Raw genomic sequence first — 12151 nt, forward strand, 5'->3', positions numbered from 1 at the left:
CCTCATTTTGGCTGCGTGAGATTCTCCAGCTTTGTTGTTGTTGAGCAACCGAAGCGCGAGCTGTTAAAGCTCCGCCCTCTTCTGGAAAGTGGGCCGGGAGCAGCAGCTCATTTGCATTTAAAGAGACACACACACAAAAACGGCGTCTTTTTGCTCACACTCAAATAGGGGCAAATCTAATAAGCTAATAAATGATCTGTGGGGTATTTTGAGCTGAAACTTCACAGACACATTCTGGGGACACCAGAGACTTATATTACATCTTGTGAAAAGGGGCATAATAGGTCCCCTTTAAATTACGACTATTATTTTTTTCTTACTGTGTCATAATGCACTGTCAAAAGACAGCATTTTGAGCATTTGAGGGTTTTCAATTCAGAAATCACCTCCTGTGGTTTGTAAGATAGAGATTCAGGTAAAAGAGGGCAGCATCCTGGTGAGCCTGATCATCTGGAGAAGGTGACCTGATAGATGTAGGTGGAGTGCCCTCTACCAGCATCAGATATGGGACAAGGTGAAACAGATGAGAAGAAAAATATTCTAATCAGACCCTCTCTTTCTCTCTGTAGGTCTTTTTAATTGACTTGTCTTGTGCAGCTATGATAGCAGTAAAAAATGACAATACAAGCAGATAGTGTGGGGGCAATCCTGATAGCATCTTCAATTACAAACAAGCTAGAGTGATGATACATATTTATCTCAGAGTTCTTTCTCTGCAATTATCAGTCATCAACTTTTTGTGGTGTGAAAGTGATTGTTTGGATGTCCAGCATTGTTATCTGTCTAAAGTTTGTATGCCGAATAAATGTAAACTAGTATCTACTTTTCAAATATGTAATTAATATAATATAATGTTTATTTATATAAATATATATATATATATATATATATACAGTACAGTCCAAAAGTTTGGAACCACTAAGATTTTTAATGTTTTTAAAAGAAGTTTCGTCTGCTCACCAAGGCTACATTTATTTAATTAAAAATACAGTAAAAAACAGTAATATTGTGAAATATTATTACAATTTAAAATAACTGTGTACTATTTAAATATATTTGACAAAGTAATTTATTCCTGTGATGCAAAGCTGAATTTTCAGCATCGTTACTCCAGTCTTCAGTGTCACATGATCCTTCAGAAATCATTCTAATATGCTGATCTGCTGCTCAAGAAAAATGTATGATTATTTTCAATGTTGAAAACAGTTGTGTACTTTTTTTTCAGGATTCCTTGATGAATAGAAAGTTCAAAAGAACAGCATTTATCTGAAATACAAAGCTTCTGTAGCATTATACACTACCGTTCAAAAGTTTGGGGTCAGTAAGAATTTTTATTTTTTTTTTTGAAAAGAAATTAAAGAAATGAATAGCAGTCCAGATCTTTCACCCATAGAAAACATTTGGCACATCATAAAGAGGAAGATGCGACAAAGAAGACCTAAGACCTCAAGGCTGCATTTATTTGATAAAAATACAGTAAAAAATTTAAATTTTGGGAAATATTGTTACAATTTTGAATAACTGCTTTATATTTGAATATATTTTAGAATGCAATTTATTCCTGTGATCAAAGCTGAATTTTCAGCATCATTACTCCAGTCTTCAGTGTCACATGATCCTTCAGAAATCAGTCGGATATGCTGATTTGATGTTCAACAAACATTTCTGATTATTATCAATGTTGAAAATAGTTGTGCTGCTTAATATTCATGTGAAAACTGTTACACATTTCTTCAGGATTCTTTGAGGTTTGTAACATTATATTCTGGATGTGTTTACTCTCACTTTTGATCAATTTAATGCATCCTTGCGGAATAAAAAGTATTGGTAACACTTTAGTATAGGGAACACATATTCACTATTCCCTTAATAATCTCCTAATTTATTGCTTATTAATAGTTAGTTTAGGTATTGGGTAGGATTAAGAATGTAGAATATGGTCATGCAGAATAAGGCATTAATATGTGCTTAATATGTACTAATAAACAGCCAATATCCTAATAATATGCATGCTAATAAGCAACTAGTTAAAAGACCCTAAAATAAAGTGTTACCAAAGTATTAATTTCTTTAGATACCCTGAAAATCAGAAAAGCCTATTTTGTGTTTGCACACTGATCTACAGCAACTGAACAGACAACTGAATTGCCTATATTCTGCAAAACCACTGAATACAGTATATACTGAAAATTGTATATAAGAATATATTCCTCATACTCATGGTCTCCCAATATCCACATTTCAGTGCTTGCAGTCTCAAAGTTTTCTTCATGAAGGTCACATAACTTTATGTCAAACAAGTGATAAAAAAACACTAGGTCCACATGGACTTGAACTCAAACGATGTAAGAATAATAAAAAAACAAAAGTAACTCTCCCACTCCCTAGGTGATGGCGATGTAAGTCAAGTGTAACAGTAAAGACAAGATCTGAGAATCAAGTTACAAAGACAATATGCTCAGTGGATTTCTCCCACTCTCACAGCCTGGAGGGCACATTAATATGTAATAGCTCAGGAAAGCTCACTCATTTTTATCATAAAGGGATTCATTAATATGAACCACACTGAGCTGCTTGGCTCCCGCCACCCTTTAGGCCGAAAAAAAAAAAAAAAACCATCCTAGTTTCATATCCTAAGGGTCTGAGTTATGCATGATTAATCATTTAGTTGCTATGGAACTTGAAATCAATCACAAGCAGTTCATAAAAAAAAAAAAATGATAAGATAAACCAAGTATTTGTGATAAGCATGTACTACATTCATAGGATACGCATATACATTTGTAAATGAGCTGTGATATCATAACCTTATCATTATCAAGACCTGTTGAAAACCAAAACCGTGACTCAGAGTACATGTATTCTTCTAAAGTCATAGGTAAAGCAGGATTCTCATATCCACCCCCTGCTGACTGTTAGGGTAACTACAGTCTGGTTAGGCTAAGTATCATCCTCAGACAGCACGTCGTTCATAGACTGTTCACAAACAGGTGCATTGCACACTGAACAGATGTTTATTAGTCTGCCAGAATATATTAAGAAAAGATTCACAGCTCATATTTAAGAGTTTAGTTAACCTAGAAGCAAATAGTTCCTTTAGTACACCAGCACACTGTTTACAAAGCTATGCTCCATTTCAGATTTACCAGCCCCTAAAGTAATTCAAAATGTGAACTGTTGTTGGTCATGGGATGATGGCCTCTAAATGAGTAGTTTTTGGACAAAATTAGAGAGACTTAATCGGTAGTTTGTCTGCTAACACTACTACAAGCGAAAATGTTATGTGATGCGAGGAAATTAGCTTTAATCACTTTCTGCTTTATTGCATCTCGTCTAATGAGGAAACAATAAGGGCCAATCCTAATCATTTTTGCATGGAGAGATGAAGAGAGTGGAGATAATGATCATCAGAGAAAGCAGGGATATCTTGTTTTACATAACATTACATAGCTGATAAAACGGATCAGCGTAAAACAAAGAATTCAATATAATGCAAAGTAAGCAGCTTTACAGAAAAGGTTCATGTAGCAGCAATAAAATGTGTTTTAAATGAATTTTCAATGAAAACAGTTCTATAATGCATTGTATACGGCTCAGGGAAAAAAATAATCCAAGATGGCAGATGAAGGAAGAGGAAGTACACTACCATTCAAAAGTTTGGTGTCAGATTTTTCTTTCTTTTTTGAAGAAATTATTACTTTTATTGAGGAAGGATGCATTAATGATGCATTAAGGATGCATTTATGATCAAAAGTGACAATAAAAAAAACATTTCTAATGAAAGAACATGCTGTTCTTTTGAACTTTCTTTTCATCAAGGAATCCTGAAAAAACGTATTAGAGTTTCCAAACTTTATTTTTACACCAAAATTGCAAGCACTTTATTTTACAGTCCTGTTCCCCATGTACATACTCTGTACTTATTACAGTAATTGCAATAACTGGGTAAAAATTAAGTATAAACCCTGAACCTACCCCTAAACCTAACCTTAGCCCATGTAGTGACCTTATATTAACAAGCACTTTTTAGGTAAGTACACTGTAAATAAACATAAGTGCACGTACTGCAAAATAAAGTGCAACCCCAAACTAATATATATTAGTGCCGTCAAATCGATTATTCGCGATTAATCTTACAAGCATTAAAAAAATCCATCACTTATGAATCTCAAAGTAGATTAGGATGCGGCCTATAGTCCTGCAAGTCAGTCTTGCAATATCACACCTTTTTACGCACATTTGGGAAACTGGTTTCCCCAAGGAGAGCTACAACACTGGATTTATAGCAGCAGTGACAAAACACAATATGTGTCAGATGTGCTTCATCAAGTGCTGAAAACATTTTTCACAGCCCATCTCTCAGCCACACACTCATACGGAGGATCCTCCATCATATCTCCCTCCAAAGATCACTGGTCATCATTCTTCAGCCTAAAGCAGGGAATGGAAGGCTAGGACAACAATAATCGGAGGGTAGGTGGATCAGTCACAATGCATGTTAAATCTACGTCCAATCCTGAGTAAAGAGAACATTCCCTCACAGATAACGCAGCTCACTTTCAGCAACTTATTAAAGTTAATGATTTACTTGATCCACAGGATCACAAGTTTATTTCCTCTTTATTGCATGGGATTTATTGTTGCATCATGATAGGACGCTCCTACTGCAGGATGCCCAAATGTTACTGGTGGGCTGCAAAACTTTAGCTTGATACAGTACGGATGGTTTCAAAGCAGCTTCACAGCAACTGAATCAGTGATGCAAACTTCATCAAATATGAGACAAATCTGCTGTAAAGCAGCTCTAATAAGAAAATAGTGTCATTATTCAGCTCAAGTCAGTTCAGTTCAGTTCAATAAATGTGTAATAAGGTTAATCAATTATGAGTTAATTAGAGAACGCAGAGCCGAATGAAACTAAGATACATATGGATTGCAATAAATCTGCATTTTAAATGAATGTTTTCAAGAATTCTTTTGAAGAGTTTCAGGGCAATATTTTAATCAGTGTAATATCTGCCAGTCTGCGTTACTGGAAAAGCCCACACTGGCACTTTCCCTGATCGCCAGAATTGTGAACTTACTTGAACTTTCTGCTACAGTATACGAACTCGTGAAAGAGATCCTTGGAACTATTCTAGAACATGGAAAACATGCTTCAAACTTTTATAAATTCGCCAGTGGATAAACAACATATGCCGACAACGATGTAATAAAAACTGAAAAGTTTTTCCTTTGCATTTTTTAAAAGTTTCGCGTACAGATGACAACGATCCCCGTTCACGTGGATCCGCGGAAACGACTCAAAACGCTGTATCAGACCCACAAAACGCAGTCATGTAAATGAACGCCTAAATTGCATAGGTTTTCTTTTTTAGTTGAAAACGGTGTTGTGTAAATGTCCCCAGAAAGCTCTCAACTGTCTTCGATGGACCTGACTCATCCACTTGAAATTGAATGCTTGATAGATTCATTTCCTGTTGGGTTTGGGATCATAAAAGGATGAAGAAACACTGGCACAAACAGATTCTTGTCTTTGCTTGAAAGTTGGGTTCAGGCTGCAGGACAAGGATATATGACTCTGTTATATATAACATTGGCCAGTAACTCTTTTTTTTTTTTAATCACACCAAAATAATTATTTTAATCAATTTATTAAAATCCACATCTATCTTAGTTTCATTCTGCTTTGTGTTCCCTAATCTACAAGTCACACTGTACAGTGTCAGTAAGTCACTATTACATCCTGTTTATCTTTAAACAAACAGGCTCCACCCACGCAAGATCCTCAAACAGACTGGCATGTGATGTCATGTGATGCATTTTGAATTGTCAGCAAATACAGTTCAGCAGGCTGACCGTCTTTTGCTCTTTCATACTCAAGATTCAGCTCATTATCTCTGACCTGATCAACCACCTGCAGCTTAAATCCAAAATCCTCCAAATCAGCACTTTATGAGGTCAAATCTAGACAGCCTGGCAGTCACAATTCTTCTATTAAAGGGATAGTTCACCCAAACAATTATTTTGAAGAATGTTGTTTTTCCAAATAGTTGATAGTAGCAACTGACTTCCATAATACTATGGAAGTCAATGGGGTCCATCGACTGTGCCAACATTCTTCAAAATGTCTTCTTTTGTGTTCAATAGAACAAAGAAACTCATACAGGTTGGAACTTGAGGGTGAGTAATAAATGATGACAATATTTTCATTTTTGGGTGAACTATCCCTTTAATTCTTAGGCCCTGAGCCAACTCTGAAGACATGAGAAATCCCTGGAAGAGATTGAGACTCAAATGTGGAGCACTACATGCCTGATAGGGGATTAAACACACACACCTCACACAGAAAGATGAGGCCTCTATATCAGAAATCATGGAGCAGAACAACAAGACAAGATAACAAGACTAGCGCAAAACAGACTATGATTTTAGGGGATTTTTAGAGATGCACTTAGTATGGCTAGTGCAATCCATAGCAGTGTTTCTCAACCGGGGGTCCGGGACCTATCAGAGGGCCTTAGCAAACTTCCAAGAGAGGATGACTTAAAATTATTCAAATTAATATATTATTATTAATCAAACTTAACTAAAATGCTAAAGAAAACGTACAAATCAAGAAATGATATTTAATTTTTCTACTAAATAACTGTTCATTTCCCAGGTTTGTTTATAAAAAAAAAGATTAAAATAAGCAATTTTGTCATAATTATAGCAGAAATACTGGAGAAACTATCTTACCTTATATGGGGGACCTTTAAAAAAAATGTGTTGGACAATGAGGGGCCTTCAAGTCAAAAGGTTAAAGGTGCGGTCACATTTACCGTTGTTCAGCAAATTTTCAGGGGCAAAAAACAGTTATTTCAATAGGAATCTGGAAGTTTGTGCGAGGATGAAATATTTCCCCACACAGATTTTGCATCAGTTTTTAGGTCATGCGGCCTCACCGCGTCGACTGACCAAAACCTACTTGTTTTGAAAGTAACTTTTTGTGTGAGCTGTGATTTAGGTAGAAACTGATCTACAGTGTATCAGCAAATCTATTGAAGTCCAGCAAACACACCTGCATGTGAACCATTGCCACAAAGGCCTTCAAACTTGCACAGGGAACGTTTTCAGAAGTTTGGCTAATGTTCTGGCAAGGTTCTCTCAAAGTTATGAACAAACATTCTATCTAATGTTAACAGATGTTATCTGGTTTTTAATAATGTTCTCAAAACTCTAGCACAAAAACATTATTTCTACATCTTTCATGGAAAGTTTTTTCTGAAATGTTTTAGTTGGACATTCGTCAAACATTTTTAAATGTTACTGCTTGTTGCAGAATGTTCAGAGAACATTCTAAAGTAACAGTCCCATAATGTTTCCAAAATGATAAAATGGAATGTTCCATTAACATTTGCATAACTCAGAATAAAACCTTTTTCCAAACATTCAAAAACCTGGACATTATAAAATGGAATTTTCAGAAATAACATACTTAGCAAAACGTTCTTAGAACATACTTTTGTTAGGTGGGGTATATGGTCAAAATCATGTACAATATCTTTTATTGATAAAGTATGTAGCTTTAACCCTGATAGCACATGTACATCACAGAGACATCTATCTGATGTATTTACATCTGCAAGATGTATTTTTTAGAGTGTTTGCTCATCTGCAATCCCAGATAGCACAGGTACGTCTCTAAGATGTCTGCTAAAGCGCGCTTCATCTGAAAAACATCTGTTGTGTTCAGACATCTGATAAACGTCTTAGAAAAAGCAGTTTTAAATACATTCTAATCATAAACATCTTAAAGACATTTTCTAAATGTCTATTTAACATCTGACAGGACGTCTTGGAGACATATTGAAGATGAGCAAGCACATCTTGCAGATGAAAATGCAGACATCAAATAGATGTCTCTGTGATGCATGTGTGCTATCAGGGATATGTTGTTAAGACGTTTCCTGACATATGTTAAAGAGACATTTTGAAAATGTCTTTAAGATGTTTATGATTTGAATTGCTTTTTCTAAGACGTTTATCAGATGTTTGAACGTAACAGATGTTTTCCCGATTAAGCGCTCTTCAGCAGACATCTTAGAGACGTACCTGTGCTATCTGGGAAACAAACACGCAAAAGGGTAACTTAAAGATTAGTTTACTTCAGAATTCAAATTTCCTGATAATTTACTCACCCCCATGTCATCCAAGATATTTATGTCTTTCTTTTTTAAGTCAAAAGGAAATTAAGGTTTTTGATAGAAACATTCCAGGATTTTTCTCCATATAGCGGACATCACTGGGGTTCAACAGGTTGAAGGTCCAAATGTCAGTTTCAGTGCAGCTTCAAAGAGCTCTACATGATCCCAGACAAGGAATAAGAGTCTTATTTAGCGAAACAATCAGTCATTTTCTAAAAAAAAATATATATATATATATATATATATATATATACACTTTTAACCACAAATGCTCATCTTGAACTGCTCTGCGATGCTCCATGCATGACGTAATCACGTTGGAAAGGTCGTGACGTAGGCGGAAGTACCGATCCAGTGTCTACAAAGCGAACGAGCAAAGACGTTTTTTGTCCTACCTCGGTACTTCTGCCTGTGTGACCTTTCCAACTTAATTATGTAATGCGTGGCACATCGCAGAGCAGTGCAAGACGAGCGTTTGTGGTTAAAAAGTACATACATTTTTATTTATTTTTTTTAAATGACCAATCGTTTTGCTAGATAAGAGCCTTATTCCTCATCTGGGATTGTGTATAGCCCTGTGAAGCTGCACTGAAACTGACATTTGGACCTTCAACCGTTGAACCCCAGTGAAGTCCATTATTTGGTGAAAAATCCTGGAATGTTTTCCTCAAAAACCTTAATTTCTTTTCAACTGAAGAAAGACAGACATAAGCATCTTGCATGACATGGGGGTGAGTAAATTATCAGGAAATTTTAATTCTGAAGTGAACTAATCCTTTAAGATATTTTTAGCATACAGCAAACAAGTATTTTACATGCTATAATTTTCAACACTCGAAGTGCGTGCCAAAGACATTCTTTAAAAGACTACAGCTCTACACAGTATTTTGGTAGCTCAGTTTTGAGACCCAGCCAACATGATACTTCAACTGAAAATTCAAAGGGGCGTGTGCACCTGTTCTGTGTAGACTTTGAACTTAAATACCTGTCTACAAACACAATAATAGTGTGTAGCTTACCTTTGATATCTCTCGTGCACAATTCTTAATATTCATTTTTCCTGATCAGAAGTAAGACTACAAGCATAGCCACATTTGGCCCACCTGCATTTAACCTGTAATTCACCTGACGCACTACAGGACCGCAATAAGGTATAATTACAATAAACACATCCACTTACTCAATAAAGAAACTCGCTCCTTCCTTCGTAAATCCTTCCTCCCAACCTGTGGGTAGATCTAAGAGGCAAGAAAAATAGAAACTTTTAGCGTTCTGCTTTTCTGCATGCATGAAATATAACACTTAAATACTGGGATCTAGAAAGCCTCACGGAAGCATAAATGCACTTACCGGATCGGATCATGTGTCCAGAATTGACAGGTTCACCAGTGCGGGGATGAAGCCAAGTAGTGGTGCACGTCTCATCGCTGGCAGGAAAACAAACCACCTGTTAGCGATGCAATTGGCTGGAAAACACTCGAACGCTATGAGAGAGAAATTCTTTCTAATGCAATAGTAAACATATATCCTCACTCAATGAAAAAGACCCTGCCGTCCCTGCACACCCCATAAGAGCAGTTCTCAGGTAAGGTGTCCCGCCGGAACGGCGCCGCCATTATTCCCGTGTAAAGTCCCGTCTACCTCTCATTCCTCCTCGCTGTCCTCCCTTTGTAGCGATCAGCGCTCGGGCAAAAAGCGATTAAAGGGGAGGGCTAACTTTGCACTTGGCTTTCAGTGAGCAAGCTTGGCCGACATAAAACATAAATTCCTTACAATAAAGACTATCGTCCTGAAACATAGAGATAATCATTGCTCACGCTCTTGAGATAGCATGCAATAATAATATTTGTATATTTTTTTAGTCAAAACAGATACTGTAATTTCAGTGTTTGGTGCTCAAATAAACTGCATTCTGTCAAAGCATTCATTCATTCATTCATTCATTCGAATGTGCTTCTGTTGCTACAGCTTTTAGTCAGGGTTGCCAGGTCTGTAGCCTATGATATAAATATAAATGTAAATAAATTCCCTCTGTTTTTTAATGTTTTTATCTGTTTCCACTTACCATCTGCAACATTTGGCAACCTGCCTGTGGAGTTGCTCACTGTTGTTTATTAAATATGTACAATAAAATATATTGTGCATTTGTTACCTTAAAGGATTAGTTCACTTTCAAATGAAAATTAGCCTAAAGCCCCGTTCACACCGCCAGCGACTCCTAGGCTACTGTGAAGTCGCTTGTGGGCGTTCCTAGTGCTGTCGCTGTGATATCATTGGTAGACTGCATGTCTGATCATATCTATAGAAAATGCAATCACAAATGATATATAAAACTAATAAATCATCCTAATTTGACTAGGAATTAGGTTTAAAATAATTAAAAGTAATATTCTGCTGTTGTAGAGTGTTGTGACTACAGAGCTCAGTGCATTAAATCATTAACTAGATTAACCATTGGTCTATCAACAAATTAAACTCACTCATACTGTCAAAAACTACTGAAACGTCATTCGAATTTGACAAATAATCAATTTTCTTGTCCCTTATAATCAACACTGTAATATAAACTGCAGCAGTGCTAAACTACTCACAGCATCATATAATTAACATAGGCCTACGCAAAATGTATGAATGAAAATGTATGGCAGTCACAAGACTGCCGACAGTTTCTTTTCCACGCATCGTTTTATTATATCCATGTATGTACAGTCAAATCATATAAAACAGTGAAATCACTCCAGAACTATGTCTTGTCTGTCTTGCCTGCGCTCGAGACGGTGACGTGAGCTCCAGAGCCTTCACTCCTATTGGTTGTCGCTCGTGAAATTCGCTCCTGATTTGCATAATATCTGAACTTTTGTCGCCTGTCTCCCGTCGCTTGACACGCCTACATTCTGTCGCCAACGGTCACTGTCGCTCTTGTCGCCGGAAGTCGCCAGCGCTCCATTGAAATGAATGGGATCCTGTCGCTTTGTCGCTGCGTGTCGCTGGCGGTATGAACGGGGCTTAAGGTTTACTCACCCTCAAGCCATCCTGGGTGTATATGACTTTCTTCTTTCTGATGAACACAATCGGAGTTATATTAAAGGTGCCCTCGAATGAAAAATTGAATTTACCTCGGCATAGTTAAATAACAAGAGTTCAGTACATGGAAATGACATACAGTGAGTCTCAAACTCCATTGTTTCCTCCTTCTTATATAAATCTCATTTGTTTAAAAGACCTCCGAAGAACAGGCGAATCTCAACATAACACTGACTGTTACGTAACAGTCGGGATCATTAATATGTACGCCCCCAATATTTGCATATGCCAGCCCATCTTCCCAACATTATCATTATGTAAGGCATTAGACAAGGGCAGAACATCGGGATGTGCATAGCTGAATCATCAGACTAGGTAAGCAAGCAAGAACAACAACGAAAAATGGCAGATGGAGCAATAATAACTGACATGATCCATGATATCATGATATTTTTAGTGATATTTGTGAATTGTCTTTCTAAATGTTTCGTTAGCATGTTGCTAATGTACTGTTAAATGTGGTTAAAGTTACCATCGTTTCTTACTGTATTCACGGAGACAAGACTGTATAATGCATAAACACAACTTCATTCTTTATAAATCCCTCCCACAGTGTGTAATGTTAGCTTTAGCCACGCAGCATAGCCTCAAACTCACTCAGAATCAATGTAAACAATATAACAGTATACAATACTCACATAATCCGCCGCATGCATGCCGCATGGCATGCATGACGAACACTTTGTGAATATCCATTTTGAGGGTTATATTAGCTGTGTAAACTTTGTTAGGGGCAAGCAAAAGCTCTGTGGGCGGAGAGCACGGGATTTAAAGGGGCCGCAGCATAAATCGGCGCGTTTATAATGATGCCCCAAAATAGGCAGTTAAAAAAAATTAATAAAAAAAAATCTATGGGGTATTTTGAGCTGAAACTTCAC

The 12151-nt window shown here is 36.7% G+C and overlaps 1 protein-coding gene across 8 annotated transcripts in view; it reads right to left on the reverse strand.

Annotated features, from left to right (window-relative positions):
* Positions 1 to 9875, reverse strand: part of plekha7a (pleckstrin homology domain containing, family A member 7a) — a 108329-nt gene extending 98454 nt beyond the window's left edge. For all 8 annotated transcript variants that reach the window (XM_048167974.1, XM_048167966.1, XM_048167973.1 and 5 more), the window contains exons 1-3: positions 9723 to 9875; positions 9540 to 9616; positions 9370 to 9427 (exon numbers count right to left, since the gene is read on the reverse strand). In XM_048167974.1, coding sequence (XP_048023931.1) covers positions 9370 to 9427; positions 9540 to 9616; positions 9723 to 9805 — 218 coding nt within the window. In that variant the 5' untranslated portion in view covers positions 9806 to 9875. The remainder of the gene's footprint in view (positions 1 to 9369; positions 9428 to 9539; positions 9617 to 9722) is intronic.
* Positions 9876 to 12151: the final 2276 nt, after the last annotated feature.

This window comes from Megalobrama amblycephala, linkage group LG19, assembly GCF_018812025.1.
Source record: "Megalobrama amblycephala isolate DHTTF-2021 linkage group LG19, ASM1881202v1, whole genome shotgun sequence".
NCBI lineage: Eukaryota > Metazoa > Chordata > Actinopteri > Cypriniformes > Xenocyprididae > Megalobrama > Megalobrama amblycephala.